The 23617-nt window shown below is 43.1% G+C and overlaps 2 protein-coding genes across 8 annotated transcripts in view; one reads left to right on the top strand and one right to left on the bottom strand.

The window, feature by feature from the left end:
- Positions 1 to 2444: 2444 nt before the first annotated feature.
- On the top strand, positions 2445 to 4428 carry LOC308114219 (adenosine receptor A1; the record flags this gene model as incomplete). Its single annotated transcript, XM_080470920.1, has 2 exons — positions 2445 to 2812; positions 3570 to 4428. 2 exons carry the CDS (start codon positions 2445 to 2447, stop codon positions 4426 to 4428), a joined length of 1227 nt encoding a protein of 408 aa, XP_080327046.1.
- A 4158-nt stretch (positions 4429 to 8586) lies between these two features.
- The window catches only part of cadm4 (cell adhesion molecule 4), a 178613-nt gene continuing 163582 nt past the window's right edge, over positions 8587 to 23617 (bottom strand). For 3 of the 7 annotated variants that reach the window (XM_080472284.1, XM_080472287.1, XM_080472283.1), the window contains exons 7-9: positions 18585 to 18713; positions 11225 to 11353; positions 8587 to 10039 (exon numbers count right to left, since the gene is read on the bottom strand). In XM_080472284.1, coding sequence (XP_080328410.1) covers positions 9930 to 10039; positions 11225 to 11353; positions 18585 to 18713 — 368 coding nt within the window. In that variant the 3' untranslated portion in view covers positions 8587 to 9929. Of the gene's footprint in view, positions 10040 to 10186; positions 10266 to 11224; positions 11354 to 18025; positions 18157 to 18584; positions 18714 to 23617 lie in introns of those variants that run through there. The other 4 variants (XM_080472288.1, XM_080472286.1, XM_080472285.1 and 1 more) reach the window with 3 other exon arrangements.

Here is a 23617-nt window from a genome sequence, read left to right as displayed (position 1 = left end):
GGTTCTGGTGATGTGAGGATATGTGAGCTTGGCTCTTTTTGCAGACAGTAAGGGGACGATTCCTTCACTGATGTTTCAAAGTTATTTTTCTAGGGAAATAGCAGGAATATTTTCTGGGGCCAAACTGTCAACCTTACAGTTCAATAAACCGTATTTGCATGTAAGAAATAAACATTTTGTCTTCACAATGCCATTTTTGCCAAAACTTCACGATAGCTTCAGGCTTTATCTCCTGCCTGTCATTACAGCTTTCTGTGATTTATCAGTATTTTCACATGAACTGTCTAAATTCACAGGGATGACATGGATAAGATATATTTACACTCCAAAAGGTACACTCTTTATTGAAGGCCTACATATCTCTGTGTAGATATCATAACAATATATTTGCATGTGCATGAATATTTTGGCACATGAAGCATTGAGAATAATAAAATGGAAAACTTCTTTGATGTCTCTATTCATCTTCATCGCCTCCAACTCAAGCCCACTCCATCAAAAAGCGCTGTGTTATATTAAGAACTACACAATATGTTCTTCTGTTTCTCTCACAGGAGGGAGACAAAATAACAGAGAATCTCCATAAAAACAGCTTTTACCAAAAACAAAGAGTTGGACCTCACTGCTCTGTGTCCATGCTCGTATGTGTGTGTGTGTTTGTGTCACTACCTTATTTACATAGCTCCCCGGCTGGCAGAAGTGTTGCCCTTTGCACATATCAGATGGAAAGGGCAGGCATGCTGCAGCATTGACACAATTGATATGTTTGCAGAGACACGAATGAGATGGAAGTTGGGTTGATAAGCAGGGGTTTATGAATCAGGTTTACTCGGTCAGCGGGGCCAGCCAGAGAGAGTGAGGGAGATAGAGCCACTGAAGAGAAATTATAATAATAAAAAAAGACAGACAAGTCATACAGAGGACAGATGAATGCTGGGTCTTTACGGGCCTTCACGGCAGGTAACCGTACCTCTTAATTCTAATTCTTGTCTTTAGCATATTATCAACATGTAGGCACTTGGTGATATTTCAGCCTTCTCTAATTGGTTGAGACTACCCTGAAACGTTTGACCCTATATCTAGAATGTACTTTCAAATGCCTTAATTGATTAATTAAGGCAATTAATTGCACTGGGAGTGTCCAGCCACCAATCTGAATTGAAAACTCACACTGGATAGATTAAACTTCATGAATTACTTCGGTAAATCAATTTTGCTGAGGTCCTTCAAGTAGTGGGGCCGTAGACAACTGTGTAAAGTGATTATGAAGTGGTATAAAGAGGTTATTTCAGCCAGTCGTGATTATTATGGAAGTGAAGAAACACGCAATGTCCCAAAAAGGTCAAACTAATTACATGGAAATGGACAGGTGGCATATTGAGGCAACAAATCTGCTATTTCAACAGTCAACGACTCTGCCTCTTGTGAAACCATTGTGTAAAAATGCCGGGAAATTAGCTGCCAATCATTTTTGAGTGCATTAGCTGGAAATCACTCACTGTGGGAGTGCACGCCTGTGTGATTGAATGTCAGCGTTCATGTATTTACACAGGAATGCGAACACGTTTTTGTTTTAAGAGAGTATGCACGAGTGAGTGATGCACAGCGGAACAAATCTCAAAAAACAATATGATGAAACAAAGAGCAGAAAGAGAGGACAGAGAAGAGTGTTAGGAGAACGCTGCCGCGCAGCATGCCGCTTGTTGTTCTGTGTTTGCATGGCGCTCACATCCTCAGTGGAGAGGTTCTGTCAAGTCTGGTCTGGCCTGACCTTTTCAGTCTCCAGGCACGTTTCCGGCTCTCCAATACTTATCAAAATATCTTCTCTCTCTGCCCCTAACATATACTCGCAATCGCATTCTCAATCCATCTACAACTGTACTTTCTCTCCTTCATGCCGACTGTTATTAATATTGTGGCCTCCACTGCGACGCTTAACCTCAGAATTTCCTCTGTTCTTTGTCACTCATTTCTCATTTATATACATTTTATTCTTTGCCTTTTTCTCTATATTTGACTGTTCCCTTGACTGTGTAGGTGAAGGGGGCAGCCTTTACTAAAAGACCCATATGGAATCAGAGGACAGAGGTGGCGGGGTTGGAGTAAAATATGCTGCATTTGCATTTTTGTCTTTTTTCCTTCAACATTTCTCATTTACATATATATATATAAGCAATGAAGCCTCAAATTGAGAGAAGTTTCCTGGTTTGAGTCTGGACAGAAGGGCTGTGTGGATTGTGCTGTGGAGCTTTTTCTCTGGGTCCTTCAATTCCCTTCCGCAGAACAAAAAACATTGCTTTTGAGGGTAGTTAGTGATTTGAAATGATCTGTAGGTAAGGTGTGTGTGTGTGTGTGTGTGCATGTGTGTGTTTGCATCTGTCTCTTTTTTCAGAATATAAAGTCTGCATTGATCAATCCTTTTTTTTGCTTCTTTCCTCCCAGACATGGAATTCATGTGGTTGTACTCCCTGTGCCAGTGTTGTCTATTTGTGTGTGTCATTGTGATGAGCGTGCGATTGTGCATGGCGGTCAGTGGCGGTGGCGACATGGCCGACATCCAGGACAGAGTCCAGAGTGGTGGACCCCAACCGGGGAGTGTCTCATGCTGTCTTCGCCTGTGCCTGGGCTGGGTGGGGGCCATCGGAGGTGCAATAGAACTCCCCGTAACCGTGGTACTCAACCTGAGATCGCCCCAGTGTCTGTACACCTGCATTACCCTGGTGTGTAGCCCCTTGTTGGTCAGGCAGTTTACCATGTTCCTGCTAATGCTGCTCACACTGGACATCCATCTACAACATTATTTAGCAAACAGGTGAGTCTGAAAAAACACTCGATTCAATCGATAGTAACAGTATAAATATGTACAAAACCGTCCTTCGTCTACTATGTATTATTTTCTCAAGATGAAATAGAAAAATAACCTTACAATTGCTTATGGTGTTTCGATATTGTCTTGTACTGTATGTGTGTGTAAGAAAGGTTGAATATGTGGGCGGAGAGAGTCAACCAACACTCTCAAGCACGCTTTAAGCAATAAAGGCAGAAAATCAATATAATAGTAAAAAAAAAGGGGGAAAAAAACATGTCCAGATGCAGCATTGTATGGAATACTGTTATACTGGAATCAGAGCGCCTATTCAACACTCACATGGCTGTTTGTATCAGACAACGCTTACACTGCCAGCTGAGAGATGGTGAGCAAACATCAATAAGCTCTGAGGCGCTTGTTTGATTGACACTGAAAGACAAATTCAACCTTTCAGAGGAAGACAGCCCGATTTGATCTTTTATGTATGGTGCTTATTTGTTCTAACCAGTTGACCATTTGGTTAATAGAAATAGTTTAGAATATTTCTGTTTGATGCTCAAACACGATCACGACTCGTAGCTGCTGCAGCTGTTGTAGGTCAGATCTCTTTTCAATGACAGACGGAAAAGGTATGCTTGGATTAATATTGGTGAGCAGATACTGCATTGCAGAAATTATTCCCTAGCTTGAAGAATGTTTAAATGCTGTCTCAGGATTGACTGCATGCCTATCTGTTTCTCAACATGACTCTGGATGCCAGATACTCGTCAGTGGTGACCCGTCACAGAGCTCTGTGTGTGGTCCTGCTGTGCTGGGTGGGCTCCATTCTGTCTTCCTTCGCCCAGTTCATTGGCTCGGATATCCTCGACAAATGGAGAAGTGGAGGCAAGGGTGTGGGTACGTCCGACATCGGGCTGGGTAACAACTGGACTACGTCTTTGCCCCAGCTGACCTCCTCTCCACTTCCTAAGTATCACCATGACCTGAAAATCATTGGGGAGTACCTTCCATACGGGGGCTTCTGGTCAAAGTTTTACGTGGAGGACATGGGCAACTTCACTTACGCCGAGATCCACAGCAGCCACTGGGGCGTGTGTGCCCCGGACGCTATTCTCACTCCTCAGTTCCTCGTCTATGTTCATGGGGTGACAATCTTCTGGCTCCCTTTGCTTTGCCTGCTGGCCATTTACCTTGACCTGCTATGCATGAAGGCAAGAAAAGCAGCATTCAGTCATGCAGACCTTCCAAAACACGATTCCTGCCTGGTCCGTTCAGTGGCCCTATCCCTCTCCCTTTTAGTTCTGCTGTGCTTGCCGCTCCACATTATCCACACTGTCGTGCTTTTCACCCCTGGAACCTGTCTACCTTCCTGGGTTCATCCTGTCGCCCTGTTCCTCTTCCAGCTATACAGTCTCGTGCCCCAGATCCTTTTCACTCCACCAAGAAAACAGGTGAAAGGACAACAAGTATCATTTCCTCTCGCTGTTCCCAACCTTCCCCCTGCCTTACCCCAGTCTAGAGGAAAATCTGTCCATATGGTTCTGTGTGAGGCGATGCAAGCAGCTCCATGGTCTTCAGCTAAACACTCCCTTAAAGCGAAAGTATGCCCAGAAGTTTGATGATTTGTTTTCTCACTAGAAGATCTGGGGTATTGCTTTCTATGTGAATATGAACGTTTTTTTTGTTTTTTTTAACTTAATACAGCTAAATGATCTTTCCTCACTAAAGTTACTTTCATATCTTGTTTGCATAAGAGATTGCTAGTGTTTGAGACATCACGTGCCGCCCAAATCAATATGCCATATTCATGTTTGTTGTTGGCTTTTTAACTAATCGTCATCCGCATGCACACACATTATGAATAACACGCAAATGAAAAGGCCAGTTAATTATCTGGTCCCAAACCAAATGTCAGTGAGAAAATTAAGTCTCCAGATGATAACTACTATCCTGATCACAGATGTCTGTTTTCTTTGACTGCTCTTCCTATGGGTCTTATTCTAAGCCCGTTTTAAATCTTGGCTAAGCCAACCACCAGTAATGTAGATATATGAGTGACAGCGTTTAATTAAATATTCAGTAATAACATAGTGGTCCAGACAGGACTTGGCATTGTGAGGAAAACATAATTAACCTGCTTATGACACAATATTCAAGCATGTTTTTAAAAAAAACAAAAAACAACAACAACTTGTAAATACAAAGTCAAGCTCTCCTGCAGTTAAAAAAAAAGATATTGATTATACAAATCCAACTGTTCATCTTGACCCACATTGGTGTTAAGAAATCACAAATGGACAAAAAAAATAAGAAACACATTTAATTCTCTGACCCTTTTCGTTTCTTTTAGAATTCTTCAAGCATTTTATTTTTCTTCCTCGCTCATGCTCTCTTTGGTTGATGGTGTTCCAGTCGTTAACAATTCATGTGGTTATCTTTAATTCATTTCCAAACCGGGGCATGTTTTTTTTATCTCATTGTCAAATATTTGAAAATGAAAACGGACACTTTGGTGTGTTTTTAACTGAAAAAGCAAACAAAAACAAAACAAAAAAAACAACAACTCTCAGTTGGAGCAGAATATTGATCAGGAAACTTGGTAAAGGAAAAAAAAAAAAAAAAAACCAAGAACATATTTTTCTACGGCTTCACACCCACAGTTGCCCATTCAATTGTTCTGTGAGCCTGAAAGCTCTCCGCTTCCTGTTTATTCTGTGCATAGATACGCTCAGCTGCACCAATCAATGCCTCATGTTCCGCTGTCACTCTGTACACACCTCTTTGCCAGCTGGGGTCAGAGACCCAAGACTGGGAAACATAAGCTTTAAAGATGGATAAAACTCTGCTTAATCCAGCATGCAACAAAAAGGCAGTTTGTGTTCGCGAGCACTTTCGTATATTTACTGCGACTCGTACAGAAGAAAATACGACGGCCATAAATGGGTCATAAATGAGAAATTCACTTATGTGAACATTTTTTTCCGTACAACGATGAATGGGGTGAAGCCATGTGATTTATTCCAGGTATTCTTGTTGTCATTATTGACCAAGTTATTGTACTTTTACTGCATCAAATAAACTAAGAGAAATGTACTGCTAACTGTTGCGTGGCTGGTGCTTGTCTTATTCCTTGCTGTGCTTATGCGGCGATTTGATTGTGCTCAGGAGTAGCAGTTGTACCGTATTATTACTTCAGTAGGCCAGACAAAACACACCAATTAGAAAATTTAAATTTTAGTAAAGCATAGCCGCAAACTACACACTGAAACCCAATTAACACTGAACTCACAGCATCAGTCCATGATTGCTCACAATTTGGTCGTAAATCAAATTTCATTATGCTTTTCTTTTGTTGAAAAGCTTTTGTTGTTATCGGCTGTTGGAATCGAAAGGCAAACAGCACTGGTAGGAAAAAAAAAAGAAAATCCTTGTATATAGCTCAGAGTATTCTGCTTTTACGTTTCGAAGAACTCGGAATAACTGCGTGACGTCGCTCGACAAAATGGCTTTTCCACTTCTACGTGAGAAATTATATTATATTAACTCATATATATATATATATATATATATATATTATATTTCTCAATTATTCTATTATTCTCTATGTAATTAACAGACTTCATCACACTTAAAGGGAAAAGTAATGGAGTTCATTAGGCTAGTATATATAATTATTCATTAGTGTAAAAGCGAAATCTTAACATAGACTTTGCATTGACATCTCATCCGTGTGATGGTTTATACATGTGCTGAGATAGTTGCTTATATGCGATCCAAGGATTTGACATATTGACTGTTTCCTGTAATCCTTCATCTTCCGCTAAGTGGTAACTTTCCCTGTTCCCAGCTTTATAGGCACACAAATAGTTACATAATCTGAAAATAAGTGTTTTTCCCTCAACGGTGAAGAGCTGAAAACCCACTGACAGTATGTTGATACATTTGTTGTTGGTCATTTTTACCTGCTGACAATCTATATGTGGTGATCAAGAGTGAATTGCTCTGGCTGCTTTCTTGAGAGAGTTAATACACCGTCTCGAAGTGAAAGACTATAGATATTGCAAGACTAAAGAGGCAAGTACAAATTGCATAATTTACCGACATTTGTGCCAGTCATGAAATGGTCATTGAGATGACGTCACGATTGCTGGTTGACTCATTCCGCTGAATATTTGAGGTCGGATTGATTCATATTGAATAAAAATAGTAATTAAAGTAACTTTAAACAATGAAATGAAATAAACCCTGGCAAGACCAACACTCATTAGAGGCACGAGTAAAAGTATAAGTTGCTAATCAATATTAAATATTGTATATATATTTTTGCAAGTACACAGGGTTTCTATATGGGAAACATACAATAACTTCAGCTTCTCTCTACAAGTTGTTTTTTCTTGTAACGAGAGGCAGGAATAACCGTGTCAGGTACCCTACAAAGACAGTCCACACTTGAGTGCCATGAATCCGACGGAGAAACAAACAAGAGACATGTGTTTTGAAGGACTTGCACTTCAGTTTGAAAGACAGATAAAGGGACAATATTGTCAGTTTTATAACTCATCGACCACAGAAGGTCCAATAACATGAGCTACCAGTGCCACCTCATCGTCATCATAAACTGAAGATGTCTAGTGGGGGCTGAATTGTTTGTTGGCCAGAGTGTCAACTCACGCTGGTAGTGCCTGGCAAGTCCATTACTTTGATTGCCGTTTGACAATCTGTCTTTATGACAGGCGACCGCGGAGCTTTGCCATCGATAGAAGAGAAACACATCGATCTATCACCCTACGACCTCCAGTGGCTTTCAAATCTCGCCCTGCACACAGATGGACATGTTGAGTGCTCCTCGCTAGAATCTGGTATTGATTGTGTGGAAGTTAATGGCAGAGTCATATTTTTCTGTGCGCATCTGACTCAACCCTCCTGTCATCCTTTTTTCCCTGCTATCTGTTCTTATGATTCATTAGCCCTGCCACTGAACCTTCTGTTTTGTTTATTCTGAATGAACTGCCTGTTATATCCAGCTCCACTGCCTCAGTCTTTATCTTCCCACCTATAATTCCACTATTCCCCATTGATCTAATCATATGCTCCATCTCCTGTTCTTCTTTTCACAGCGTTTCAAAGAACAGCACCTGCTAATTACACAGTAAACACACACACACACACACACACACACACACACACACACACACACACACACACACACACACACATACACACACACACGCACCCAAAAACAGTCTCATCCTCAAGGTTATTTTTGGATTCTTTTTTATTTTGTCGTGCTTTGTATCTTTCCCCTATAAAGAAATAGTTAGCTATATATCAACAATGACACATGGACTCTAAAATAAACAAGAGTGAAAGACAGGAGAAGAGACAACTAGGCACAGCAGACAGAGAGAAAGAGAGAGATAAAAGCTGGGAAAGAGAGGAAAGGTAAGAGGAAAAGAGTGAAAAAAGACAGCAATTTCTCTACAGTAGAACCAAAAACAAACCATGGGAAGTGTACATTTCTTTTAACATTTACAATTATAATAATAACAACGGCAATAATAATAACAGTAACAACAATCATAATTGTTCAAATAATAATAATAATTAATAAAAAAATCAATAAGACCTCTGGTTTCTCATAAAGACAAATGACTTTTTTTTTTTTTATTCTTTTCTTTGTTTTCTTTAAAGATCACTGGACAGTAGTTTGTTCGGCTTTGCACCTCTATAGGCTAATATTCTGTGTTAGTATAGTTGTTTCATAATGCGTTTCAATAGTAAACAGTTTTTCTTATTTTCTTAAAAGTTTAATTTAATTTATGTTGCAGTTCTTTTTTTTTTTTTTTATACAAACAAGGAATTCAGAGATATGTATACTTGTTCTGTCAACATGTTCACTGTGAGTATGAATGTGTGCATGTATCTGCATATGTGTAGTAGCATTCAGAAAAAATACCCATTCGTTTTATTCTCCCATTCATTCCTTTCGCTATCGCTCCCCTTGCCCTTCTTATTAAGACTTTTAAACCTTTTTATCCTCTTAATGACATTCTAAAATAATTAAGCTTTTCTTTAATGCCTTAGCAAGTCATATTCCTTTCTTCTTTCTCGGGAACGCAGCCCAACGCTAATCCCTTCATTATTAGGCGCCAACAAAGGAGGAGCGATGGGGAGGACAGACAGAGCGAAAGAGAGATACAAGAGAGAGGGGAGAGGATGGTAACAGGTGAAGAGAGAAGGAGGAGGATGTGGAGAGTAAATTAAAAGAAAAGGGATCCACCTTTTACTTCATAGCTGGGTTTTTTTTTCTTATGAATTGGCAGGCCACCCGACAGGGCGAGCAAAAACAGGACGGTTAGTTTGTTCCAAGTGTGGACTTCCTGGCTTTACACAGGAAATTATACACGCGTTTTGTTTTGAAGGTGACATGCTGTGACGATTTTAAAAAAAAATTATTTATTTTTTTTAGCACCGAGCACTCAATGGCTCCTGGTCAACTCTCCCCTCTGTCCCCCCCCTCGCTCCTTACACGCTGCTCCTAACTGTCTTCATCCCTTAAAGATTGAGCTTTGTGAAATGGATTCTCCTATTCTCCAGGCAGGGAATTATAGCAGTCATCTGCCTCTAATTCTGCCTTCCACTTTGGCGGCTGCATCAGCAGAGCGCCGGTTTTCTTTGTGCTCCCTGCTTCCCTCTCTATCAAAATCATAATGGCATCATTTCGTTTGTGTCTACATTCACCTTAGTCTGCCCCCCCCCCCCCCCCCCCCCCCCTCCACCCGCTTCCTCTCTCTATTTTCCCCAGTTTCTTCGACCTACAGTATATGGCACAGTCGTTAATGGCTGGTGGGTCTAGACTCTCTTTTTCTCAGTCTGTCTCTGGGCTTTAAGGGTATGAAGTGAAATATGAAGTGGGATGAACTGGCTGTGTGCAGAATCTGTGTACAGTCGTTTTCAGAAGGCCGCCTCTTATGGCGCATTGTATAGAAGTGTGTGTGTGTGTGTGTGTGTTTGTGTGGCTGTGTGTGTCTGCCTGTGTGTACGCTGTATATAAGGTGGGATACTGGGACAGGAAGGGGTAAGGGTATGAGGTTGGGGGGGGGTAAGGGAAGTAGAGGGGCTACAGTAGGTACTCCTTCTTGCCCTGGCTGGCGTCGTTCCCATTGAGGAAGGCCTCCTGCACCTCACCATGTTCATCCAACCCACTGGCCTCATGGGTAAGATAGGAACCTGAAAGAACAAGACAGAGAGGGAAAGAGAGAGAGAGAAAGAGAGAGAGAGAGGTAGGGGGTAGGTTAGGTGGCGAAGCGTCATGATCACTGTGGCGCCATGCAGCGTTATCAAACCAATCAGCGCTTATATTATTGAATACCGTACCTATGGCTGATTAATTCATTAGTTAACTGATTGTTAGGTCAATACCAGGCAAGGATAGGCTCTCGTGTACGGTATGAGCCTACCAGCAGGAATTAGACGTGGAGGATGGATGCGTGAAGAGAACAGTCATAAAAGGAGGAGGTAATAGAGGAAAGATAATGGAAGGATAATAGAGAATAAAAGACAGGGAGGGAAGAGAGAGTGGCAGAAAAAGGTGGAGGGGATGTTAGGTGCAAGAGAACAATGGCACGTTTGTGTCACTCAGAAAGCCCATCAAACTCATTTTACCATCCCTCAGGTCTGTATGATTAATGATGCTGTGTAGTGCAGGTTACGGGGAGCAAGACGTGTTTAACTCAGTTTCTTGCCGGCGTGTCCCTTCCCAATAGGGGTGAGTGACACTCTCATTCTCCTCACCACAGAGGTTGACCGGGATGCTGACAGTCACAACTTACCAAAGACAAAGCCCCTAATGGCCCTGTCTCCACTCTGATTGGTTGTAACGGCCCTGTCTCCAATCTGATTGGCGGTCAAAACAGGCTGAATATAGACTGACGGCTTGTCCAGCCATACAGGGTTAAGCTAGCTTGGTCACAGTGTGCTGGACAAATCCCTGATCATTTCTTGGCAGCTGTAGTGAATGGTGTAAGGCTGCCAATAAGAGGGCACTTAAAAAGATAGGGAACTCAGAGTGACTGCTTTTAATAGATGAGCCTTGATACACTAACATAGAGTCATAAAACATTGAGACCACACCTTCGTTTCCCACCCTACCCTTTCACTTCCACTAGCCTGGCCAAGGTCATCTATCATGGACAGTGCCTTGCCAGAAAGGAGCATCCTGCCCTGCGGGCTTTTTCCTGGCAATTTTACACCCCTGCTTACAGATTACTTCCAAAACAATCACGTTGCAGCTAAGATTCAATTACAGTGCAGAAGTAAGGCTGTAGAAACAGTGTTAAAGGGAACTCACTCCCAACATATGTCTGCTGATTGTGAAAGAAACATGAAGTGTGTGTGTGTTTGAGAGCATGTTACCTTTCTGTCGGACAGAGCACCAGATGGTGACAATGAGGACACAGATGACGGTGAAAACCAGCAGTGCCAGTACGCCGCCTATCACTGCGTAAGGTACCGCACTGTGAGTCTCAACCACTGCGCCGGGGTCTAGGAGAGAGAACGAGAGAGACAAGCAGTGAATGTGTGAGCGTAGAGCGTGCGGCACATAAAAGGAAATGTGGAGATAAAGGAAGTCAAGTGCAGGGAAGGAAATTGAGACAAAGAGAGAAATGGATGAAAAAATGAAAGCAGGAAAGATAAAGGAGAGGGGGAAAAAAAAAAGCATATTAAAACGCCTGCATGGGAGAGGGTGCCGGGCAAGATGGGAGAAAGGAGAAGTCGATATCTTCCACCCAACTTGCATTATCACCTTTCATCACCCCCACAGCACAGAATGCCAGACAGTCAGAAATGGGTGAGAAAACGGTGGAGAAATGAGTAGAGTGAATAAAGAAATAAGTATGTCAGCCTCTCGAAGACCGCTCCATCCGAGCACTTGTCAAATGCACAATGCATTTTGAATGAGGAAAAACCTAAAGTGTGTTTACACCCCGACTGGTGCAGCCCTCGGAAATGAAACCAAACACTTCACCGCAAAATGAGTAAAGAGAGATAAAGAAAAAGATAGAAAAAGCCAAGTTCAATTTTGTGACATTTTGCAGTTTAAACTGCACTAGTGGCTGCGGAATATATCAAACTGCAGCTTTTGCCCCTTTGAGGTTAAAGACAAAACAGCGGATGCCAGGGGGAAAAGCCAGTTAAAGCCATTTTCACCATCATAATCTTTGGAGGGTGCACGGTGGTGAAGTGACGAGCACTTGGGTCTCACAGCAAGACTATTTTGGGTTTGATTCCAGGCCTTTTGTGAGGAGTTTGCATGTTTCTTCATACGTGTGTAGGGGCTTTCTCCGGTTCTTACAATTTCTGTCGATGGTCCAAAGACATCAAAGAGATAGAAACATTATTGACTGTGTGTGTTGCTCTGTGTTTATCCTGAGATGGACTAGGTGATCTGTTCAGGGTGTATCCTGCTTTTCACCCAACCTAAGCTGGGATCGGCTCCAGCACTCTGCTCTCCTAATTTGAATAAAGAGATATAAAAGACGGATGGATGGATGGACTAACCATTAGGTCAATTAGGCAATTGAATTTTTTAGCCTTGATCCAAACTAATTCCGGCCATAAAATCACACAGGCTAATTGAGTTGCTGGGATATTCCTTGATGAATTTCCGCAAATTTATTCCATCACTTGTGGAAAAAATCAAAACCTTAATTGCAAGATGGACTTACTAAAATCATTTGGCAAAACACAACCAATTAGGATATTTGCAAGTGTCCCTTCATGATCGTTTGCAACAAATGTTGTTCTCGTCCTCCGTTGGGATCTGAACTCAAATTTCACCTTCCCCCATCGTGTTTTTCCGCAGTCCACAATGCATTTCATGCTTTAGCGGTGTTAAACACAATGACGTCAACTAAAAGCATCTGTGTCACATCCAGGGAAGTTTTGTACATGTTGTTCAAGGTCCTAATGGGTTGGATGAGAACAGCTTGTTCCCTCCTATATGCAGGTATACATTTGTCTGTGTGCGATTTCGACAGTAAAAATGGCTGGGAACAGTGAAAGCTGTTATTTTGGTACACAAATAAGGACAAACAAACACACACACAAACGCACGCACGCACGCACGCACGCACGCACGCACGCACGCACGCACGCACGCACGCACGCACGCACACACACACACACACACACACACAAATAAAGGATGTTAGAGAGCACACTAAGGTAACGTGAGCTGTGAATCACATGGCAGAAAGCATCTGTATTGCTTAGAATGACAACATCTTTTTGATGGAGGTGATAGTTGGTAAGGGCAATAGAAGGCAAGGCCTCTGGTATTTGATGTGGCTTTAGGACCTTGATGGGGTGAAATTAAAACATGAATCATTAATAAAGTGGGAACACACAGGGATCAGAAGATGATGGCAGAGTGAAGGAGAAAAAGAAGAGGCGGAGGAAGAGGAGCAGGTTGACTCTTGATGGAATAGCAGCTTATTGTACTACGTGCATTTCCCGGATGAGCGTTTCACCGAGCATTGTGACAAATGACACCATATTTCTCATTATGTGCATGATGAAGTGTTAGCATATGTGTGTGTGATTAAAGTGAATATTGGTGCATCTGCAGATACACGGCACAGGAGATTGTTGGGGTCAGCGTGTGATCAGAATATGCAAATTACCCTAGTGGTAGGCTACCGGAAGGTTCTACCCTGTCAGAGGTAATTTACATATAAACGAATCGCCAAACAGAAGTAAATTGTTATTTACGGGTTGACAATTACTGATCACTAGCGGTAGGCCACCAAAGTAATGGATTACTGGAGTAATAGATTACTAAGGTAATGTACCAAGTGTAAGTTATGCAAAGCTATAAAGGTTGATTGGAGTAAATAGTCAGTTATCGGCCAACAGCTTTGAGCTAAAAAGGGTCGCCTGACGGGAGGAACCTCCACGGGGTCCAATCGCGAAGGCGGTCCACCAGTGGCACGACCGGTCAACAGGCGTGACGGGTCACTCCTTTGTTGACAACTGCGGGTCAGTGGCGTGACCTACCGAAGCGCCTGTGGACCCACAGGAGGCGACTCGCTGGAGTAACCGGGGAAAAGCTCAAGCTGCGAAGGCGTCACAAATGGCTATTGACCTATCAATGAACAACGGTACTTGATTACGAGTGATGATTAAATTACGGAGAGCAACCTATGATTCAAGTTATCAATGAAACAAACCTGCGATTTGTAAGTCAATAACTGAGGGGAGGCTGAATTACTTCGGTGGAGTGGACCACCGAAGGTGATCTGCAAGTAATTTAGAATGGATTGTTAATCAAACAAGTTTGGTTATTTATCTAATAACAATCGGGAGTAATCAAGGAGGAGTTGGAATTAATTAAGTAAAGTCGGGGTTTACTAATTAAATACAATGAGTTATTTGAATGAGCTAAACCATTGAAATTGAATTAAATGCAGTTAGGATTATTAATTGGATAAACTTGCGCTTTATGAATTAATAATACTGGATAATTGGATGCTGAGATGCACGAAAACCACTTAAAAATGATTAAAAGCACTCTTGAGTATTAATTGAATAAATTGACTAATTTATTAATTAATAAAGCATACAAATTATCTATCTGCAACAAAAATAAATGAACAATAGCTTAGAGACAATTCAAGTTGTGATTAGGTTAACTGGGTAACAGATCAATCAATAATAGTGCGGGTAATTAACCACAGAAAATGCGATGAAACACTTAAAATTATTTAAAAGCAATGCGGGTTATTCCCGTGGAAAACCTGCATTCATTCGCCAACGCCTCCTAGGTGTGTTAAATTACCCAAAGCGTTAAAATCATTGAAATTGATTTAAACCATTCAAACTATTAATCAATTGAATATTACCGTTACTTAATCAAAGTCGGGGCACCAGCTGAAGTTAGGGTCTTAAACGAAACATCAGTCTTAAAAAAGAAAGTTCAATTAAAATGTTTAAATTATTATTTCTGATTGAAATGATAATCGCAATTTAACTGAAGCAGGAAAGGAAGGCTGTAAATCCGAGCACTGACTGTTACAACCAGCAGTTGTCGCTGAAAAGCACACAAAAACCACCAAGAATCGTTCAATTCAACTATTAAGTGTTTATTAACAAACGTCTATTCCTAAATCATCAATCTATGAATCACATCTAATCAATAAACATCAAGCAAGATCTCATAAAACAACACAATACAAAACAAAGCCAGCTAATAAAGTGTGTGTGTGTGTGTGTGAGTGTGTGTGTGTGTGTGCGGGTTTGTGGAGCGAAAGGGGCGTGACTTGGTGAGAGGGTAATGACCACGAACGTCCACCAGAGGGAGGTAGACGTCGGCGGTCCGGTGTAATCACCCGATCTGGCCACTAGGTGCGCGTCGGCGCGCGGGGCAGTTGTGATGACTTAATGCAACCACCAGATGGCGGTACGAGCGGTTGCAATTACCCACGCGACTACCAGAGGGCGCCAAACGGCTCGGCGACCCGGCGAGGAAATCGATGTGATTACCCACCCGGTCACCAGAGGCGCTCGGCGTGCTCTGCCTGGGATAGCGTGACGTCACTGAGCTCCGCACGGGCCGTAGCCGTCGGGAGCGCGCCGGATTCCTTGTGGCCGAGAAATCCGAGCCGCAGTGAACTACACACGGTCCCAGGGACGCACTGAAAGGAGGCGCTTGGAGGCAGCGGCGGCCGTACCGTGCGCTGGTTAGTGAACAGGGAAACAGAGGAGAAGAGGAGAGAGAGAGAGAGGAGAGAGGAGGGGGTGTCTGACTGTGTAGACTGACGCGACCGCCTCAGCTTACACGTACAGAGTCCAAAAACGGCTGTTCAGGCAGATATGGACTCTGGGAGCAGAAGCGTGAGCTGAGGATGAGGAGGCTCGCGCGTGCGTGCGATGATTCGCGTGGATGGCCGTCCACGCGTAGACACAAAAGTACTCAGAAACAGGGATCGGCGTCCCAAAGTTACAAGTACCAACAATAAACACACAGCAATAATAATATCACGTTATTCTAATTCCTGCCCAGACTCTAAGCCTTACTTGGTTGGACGAGGGGGAAACGTGCTTCCGTGGCCAGGTGAAATCCGTCGATTTGTGGCCGCGGGCGGTTCTCTGGCGTCCCAGAAAATAGAGACCTGACGTGGACTACGGAGGGGAAACCCGTAGTGTGATCCGAGGGGCGATCAGCAGCTTCTTGCGATGAGGGGGGGGAGTGAAGAAGCGATGCTCAGGTCGGTCTGCAGACGAGCGTGCGGTTGCAGCGCGCGCTCGGGGTCCGGATGATGCAAACAAAAAAAAGGAAGAAAAAAAAGAAGGGGAAACCAAAAATAAAGGGAATTCCCGCTTTTCTTGAGCTCGTCCAGCGAGGTGAAGAAAATTCAGGCCCGGTCCAGGTGCGTTAACACGAGGCGCTTTGTCTCCTTACGAAAAGGTGCGTCTGGGTTGACGCGATTTCGTTTTGGAAGAGGCTGGATCTCTTCCCGGGCCTGAATTTATACCGTTATGATGTCTTCCGGGCTCCCCGCGGCGTTGGCCGTGGTTCAGCCAATCCACGCGGGGTTGGCTTGCGCGTCACCGGGCCGGTGACCCGGTGATGACGGGATTTTGGGTCCCCCTGCCGTCGAGCCGCAGTGCCGCAGCTAGAGGAGGGGGGACCCGGGGGCCCCCCCAGGGGGGGGTCATGTGATCAATGGCGAATTTTCCAGGGTTGAGCACATGGTTTCTTTGTTCTCAAAGAAACGTGGCTCACCCCCCTCCTCGCCCCCCCCCCCCCTTCCTCATGAGGGTGAGTGAACAAAGGATTTTGGCTCCAACAATTCAAATGTGATAAGATCAAGCATTCGGCCCAAGCAATATTTCACAGAGATAAAAAAAAAAAAGAAAAGAAGAAGAAGCAAGTACTGATGCGCGCTGCCTTTCCCTCAAGTCAACCTGCTGTTAATCCTCTGCAGCCCAAAGCTCCCCAGGAAATGACTGACAATATTAAAAAGTGTGTTGTTTCTCCCAGAATCCCCTCAGATGATACATCAACCCTGACTAAACATTCACCAAACTGTTGGCGCCGTAGTTTTCTTAAGACTCTTTATGACATCTCCACACATGCCCAGCAGGTGAACAACCTCTGCCTGCAACAGACGGTGGCAGAGGCAACAGAAGAACAAGAGGAATGCTCACGCTCCCTTCGCTTCATCTTTCCTTTTAAGTAATAGAGAGAAAAGGAGACAGAGAGCAGCTCAAGGTGCGGGTGAAAAAAAAGGGAGAGATAACAGGGAGCATGTGTTTGTGTGAGTGCATGTATGAGATAAATGGATTCTGCGGATAAAACGAGAAGAGAAACGGTGAGAGAGAGTGTGTACTTATGAACACAAACTCAAGGGAGCACAGTCGTACTAAGCAACATTTCTTCAATCTGCAGTGTAACAATTCTTCTGGGGAAATATGATTAGGCAACCACCTGGATCCTTTTTCTTTCTTTCTATCTTTCTGTGTGTGTGTGTGTGTGTGTGTGTGTGTGTGTGTGTGTGTGTGTGTGTGTGTGTGTGTGTGTGTGTGTGTGTGTGTGTGTGTGTGTGTGTGTGTGTGTGTGTGTGCAGGTGAATGGGTGTGTAGCACCCTCTGAACCCTCCAGAGGCCAATGTCAGTCAGCAAAAGGCTGAGGTGTGCTGCTAGTTCCCTAAACTCTTAGTGTTGGTTCATTAACAGTGCCCACCAAGCTCCATGAGACCAAGTCCACGCACGCACGCACGCACGCACGCACGCACGCACGCACGCACGCACGCACGCACGCACGCACGCACGCACGCACGCACGCACGCACGCACGCACGCACGCACAATTGCTGACTGGGCAGTGTGTGTTGAGGGAGCATCAAACAGCCAGCGATAAGAAAAGAGCGAGTGGGTGGTTGTGTGTGGTGCATACCCAAGCGTCTGCAGGCTTGTAAAGCCGATGTAGATGCAGGGCAAAGGAAGGTTGCAGCGGGAAAAATAAAGGGCGTGTATGTGTGTGTTTATATGTGTGTGTTTGTTTGTTTGTTTGGGTGTGTGTGTGTATGTGGGAAGGGAACACCAGGGAGCCATCGAACGTGTGAGACACACAAGGAGAGCAGGAAAGGACGAGGAGTGAAATGGAGGGTGTAGGGAGGCTATGACCTGCAAAAAGCTGGCAACCAGTCTGACAGTCGACTCGGAAGGGATTCTTTTTTATTTAACACGACAGCATTAAAGTTTGTCTCACTAAACGGCGACTTACTTGGTTTTGCTTCTGCAGTGATTTTATTGCCAGGTAAAAAAATAACTAATTCATGCTGTCTGAAAAAAACACAATACCAATATTTGATGTAGAATTTTAAAAATGCATTGATTTTTTTCTCATTACTTATGTTTTCAGAAGAATATGAACTCTTAAGTCAGTGCGGTACACAACCTTATTAAAAGTGCAGCGTAAACTGCTTTTATCTAAATAATGATACTTGTGCATTTCTAAAATGAAAAATACCTTTTTAAAAAAAAAAATATATGTAAAAAAATATATAATCTAATCATGAATTTATGTACATGTTTGCACTTTAATAGCTGAGTTCAGTAGACTTGACCACAAGTGTCAATGAAGCTTTGACCAAGGTTTCTTTAGAGGTAAAAGCAAAGTCATCTCCGATGTGATTGGTTTCTTGCGTAGCAAAAGTGTGTGCACGCTCCTGTACAAGGCATCAGAGAGGAAAAAGCTGTGTGTGTGTTACCTGTTGGGTCCGGGGCGAAGCTGGGTGTTAGGAGGGTTGGGGTGGCAGGATGGGAGACGGTGGGTTGGGTGGTGTTGGGTTGGGTGGTGGTAGGAATGGGAGGGACCGTGGTAGTGACTGACACATTATCTACAGACAAACAGGAATGGGATGACATACATACACAAATGCTATAACATGCAGGGACACAGGTGCTGCAGGGTCTTGAAGTGAGGTTAACACATAATAACGCACAGCAGCCGGACATGCTTCATTCTGGTTGAAAAATACTTTAGTTTCATGCTGCTGGTAAACACTTCTACATGCAGTTCACATTTTAAAGCGCAACACACAAAGTGAGGGAAAAATAAGATCATTAAAAATTCAGAGTTCAGGAGAAGCCGATGCTTCTCTAATAACAGGTACCGATATTTCTAATTATTTTCTGGAAGTGGATGTGTACGCAAAAGAGAATCAATCTTGACTACAGGCAAGTGATAAAAGCACAGATGAATGACCTGTATACCAGCTGAGGGGGTTAAAGAAGATGCTGTCAATGGAAAATACATCCTTTAAAGGAGAGACTGAAGAAAATTATGTCTGGCAGACTGTCATTCATCTCTGAAGCAATTGGAATATATAGGAACACATTCTCTATCACTGGCAGATTTTCTATGGTACAATGGCAGGAGAGACAGAGACATTGTCTGTGACAGATGCAATCCCAATGGAACAGTGCCATGCAGGGACTGTCTCATTCAGGGCTGAACAATAGCTTGGATCTTGACACATTCTCCAAATCAATGGCCAACACACGACGGCAGGTAGAGAGGCAGAGAGAGACAAGTTCATATTGCCACTAAAGACAAAAATAATGTCTGACAAGAACTAAGAGGGAGATGGAGGCATGGGTGTGAGTGTGTCTGCGAGTGTGTGCGTGAGTGTATCAGCACTTCCAAAGTGAATCATATGCCACTTCATCAAACAATCTGTGTAACTGCAACATGCAAGGTAGTCTATGTACTCCACACACACACACACACACACACACACACACACACACACACACACACACACACACACACACACACACACACACACACACACACACACACACACACACACACACACACACACACACACACACACACACACACACACACACACACACACACAGCGCCCTTTCTTCAGGAGTAATTTATTGGTAAGTATTCCTCTGTCTCTTCTCTCCCTTTCTCCCACTGGCCCTGAGATCATCAATCTCTTTTTGCACTCTTCTTATATGTCAGCACTATGCCTCCCTCCTCCCGTTTTTTTTTTTTTTTTTTTTTTTTTCATCAAGCTTAGCCTTGGTTTTCTCCTCGGTGTTAAGAAATGTACATGATGATACGTTTTGTATGAAAAAAAAAAAAAAAAAAGAAGAAGTAAAGTGAAGAAAAACTGCAACAGAAAGTGGATCAAATGGAGATAAATAGCATTTACTCAAAAAACCCTACTTGAATGTACAGTATGTCCTCAGTTTGAATGCTTACCCTTTAGCTTGCTTGTGTGGACGGATATCTATGTATATGTGCATGTCACTTAAGCCTGAGGGCGGAGGATTAATGGCTGGGGTTGCTGCACTAATTAACTGGACGCTGATTAATTACTTTTGACTATCACAAATGACCTTTTTTCTTTTTTTGTGCCATTTCCAACTTTTTTTAAATTCTTTTTTGCGACAACATTACTTCCTTTTTCATTAACTAAGCCCCCTCCCTCCCCTTCCCTTCATCCAAGTGCTTCAGCTGGCTCTCTGGTTCCAGTCCTCCGTGACTACATTCCCTCACTGCCTCTCTTCAACTTAATTAAGGAGAATGCCATACAGCTGTCGTTCTCTTGGCCGATAACATCCCCCCCCCCCCCACCTCTCTCCACATCATATTGTTATTCATTAACACTATATGCCTGCCAATCAGGCACGCAGCCCATGTTATTTCCAGGGATGGATGAGGCGGCACTTGCGATAATGGCGTTTCTCCTCGTATCTCACTCTCGCAGTCGTGTGCCTGAGGAAACTGCGCCACCATTTTGAGTAAGCGCAGTTATTGTTTCATGTTCAGTGTTCCTTATTATAGGAGCCCTGCCTGAAGCAGTAGATGCGTATTCAGTCGACGGCGGGTGTATTGAATATTAGTCATTGATAGAAGGTCCAGTGCCGAGGTGACAAGGAGCGACGCTGACTGGTTGAGTACTCGTTCAAAGCCTTCCCAGATGTTGAACGCATTGAAGCTAAAAGCGCTAAAGACAATTTTGTCAATTAAATCGACTTTGTATTATCTCACTCTTATTCTGCCACTACCCTCTAACCTTTTTTGCACTTTGATTCTCGTTTTATGTGTTTTTGAAAGTCTCACTCAATTAAATGAAAGTCTCTATTTTTTCATTCCAATTATCCCGACGGCTCATTACAACAACCGAGCAGGCACAAACTAATCCCTGGTCACCTAATATCCTTCTCCGTTTCACTGTGTACCCATCTTTTTTTTTTTTTTTTTATCTGCCTTTCCCATTTGCTTTCCAGGAATCTTCCAGTGAACGTCATCTCTTTGTTCACTTACATCTCTGTACTGCAGGTTTCTGCAAGTGAACTCTGATACGCACGCGTGTTACATATATGAAAACTAACAACCCTATCACTGCGTCTCTCTCTCGCTCTCTCTCTCTCTCGCTCCCTTTCTTCCACTCACGTCGCACTCTCTCATGCAATTCAATTCTAATGGGTTTTATTGGCTTGGCGATTCATCTGAGAGCAGCAGCTCAGTTCAATTACATAAGAAAGCCCTTTGGGTCTCCACCAGACAATCAGCAACATTCTCCTCCGAGTCACATGCACCTTTATGCATATACACATAAAGAAGAAATAAAATCCAATTTCTACTTAATAATGGCGAGAAAGAAACAACCAGAAAAGGCCAAATCCATGCACGCGTGCGCATATGTGTGTGTGTGTGTTCATATGTGTCTGTACGGTGATTCATTCAAAACAATTTGTCACATTTACATCATTATAGGATTTTTTTTTTTTTGGAGCTGAAGGGAGTTAATTTAATTGTATTAATTTATGTGTAGAACTACTTGCACAAGCACAAAATGTCTATTTTTGAATTATGAACACATTTGTATAAGTACACATTTAATCTCCCACCACACACACACACACACACACACACACACACACACACACACACACACACACACACACACACACACACACACACACACACACACACACACACACACACACACACACACACACACACAGACATGTAAACAAGTGGGACCATTCAAATCAAACTGTGCTCCGATGCATCATTGCTGTGCCATGGCCCAGGCTCCCTGTGGAGTGTCCCACCTCTCGCTCTCTGTTCTCCTTCACTAACATTAAGCCGATCTTTTTTGTGAAGTGACAGCGCCTAAAGCACCTGCGACAAATTGGCAACCCCTATTGCCTGGGTTTGTGCTCAGTGTACAGACCCTGATGGCAGATAACTCTCACAGAAGGGAAGGTTGACACAGAATGTGAGGGAGAGACGAGGATGTTTTTTTTCTGCACCAGCAATAAAATGTGTTTTTTTTTTGGTTGTTTTTCTGCTGACTCATGCCTTGCAGCACATAACTTCCAGCATTCCCTCTCGGCCCATTCTTACTCCCCCATTGCACCCTGGGATACCCTCTGGGAGGACTGGGAGCACACTAACCTGACATTTCATTTCCCCGACGAGATGCGGAACTGAATGCTAACCTGCGTTCGACCTCCGTCGTCCTACGTCCCTCCATCATGTCCTCCCACCCTCTCGTGCCCCCTATACTCACCCCCACTCACTCACTACTTAACACTCACTTTCCGTGGCGCCATTTCCTCAGAAAGCAAGATCTTCTTTGAGCAAAGAGGATGGATTGAACTGCAGCTGAACCTAAAATAGGGGGCAAACTGGTGGCAAGGTGAGAAACAGTAGTGGCGTCCGAGGAGTGGAGGGAGGAAGTGAACAGGAGGTGTGAAAAAGGTGAGAGCAGTGGGCAGCACTGCAGACGGAGAGGTCATTAATGAAAAGGGTTTGAATTGATGGAGGGAAAGAAGTGGTAATGGGTTGAAAGGAACAGAATAAAATAAGAGAAAAGCAGGGAGAGGGTGTGAGGAAAAAGAAGATCTAAAACGGTCGTGACACAAGCTGAATAGGAACCAGTAAGAAAATAACAACAACATGTGGTTTTTTTATGATATCACACAATAATTACGATATTCAATCGTAAAAGAAAAAAACTGAAGAAAAAGGTACATTCTTAAAAGCATGAAGTAATCAACCACTGGTTGTTCAATATGGGCACATTATTGAAGAGTAAACCGGCTGCTGCAGAGTTCTCCAGTGCTCCTGATAAGTGGTCAGTGTTTAGTTTTTACAGCTTGAATTGCAGCTTTTAACACAAACCTTTGCAGATTACTTATGAAACTAGCAAAACGTGAACGTTTTTGCTATTTAATTAAGATGTCATCTCTTTTGAACAATTTCACTCAATCAGGTATTTGAGTAATGTTTTTTTTTTTCTCCTTCTAAGCTTGATCTTTTCTTCACGTGCTTAAATCTGTGACGTCACAGCAGACTGAACCATTGAGCCCGTCCGTGGTGACATCTTCTTAGTGGCATCTTGCTCATCAATGCAGCCTCTAACTATGACATCCAATAGATCGACACAGTATTGTTTGTTCCGTCAAGAAAACGTGTCCATCTGATTTCTCTGTTATCTACAGTTGTTGGGTCTTCGTCTCCTTCGGGGACACAAAAGAACGGATGTTACTGAGGGACAGACGTCAGTCTGCTTTCAGGCCTCTAGTAAGAAAGTAATACAATGAAAACTTTGCAAAAAAGAAACTTTGCATTTGCTTGTTAACTTTTTTTTATCAACTTTTTTTATCATCTCTGAGTTACTATTCTTCCTCCCTTTAGATTATTTGTTGTATTTTAAATGAGGACAGTAGAAACCGGATCATAATGTAGCTGAGGTTTCTTATCTGT

The sequence above is a fragment of the Lipophrys pholis genome (assembly GCF_963383615.2).
Source record: "Lipophrys pholis genome assembly, chromosome: 9".
NCBI classification, from domain to species: Eukaryota; Metazoa; Chordata; class Actinopteri; order Blenniiformes; family Blenniidae; genus Lipophrys; species Lipophrys pholis.
The sequence above is the reverse complement of the archived record's forward strand: the minus strand, read 5'-3'. Positions and strand labels throughout refer to the sequence as shown.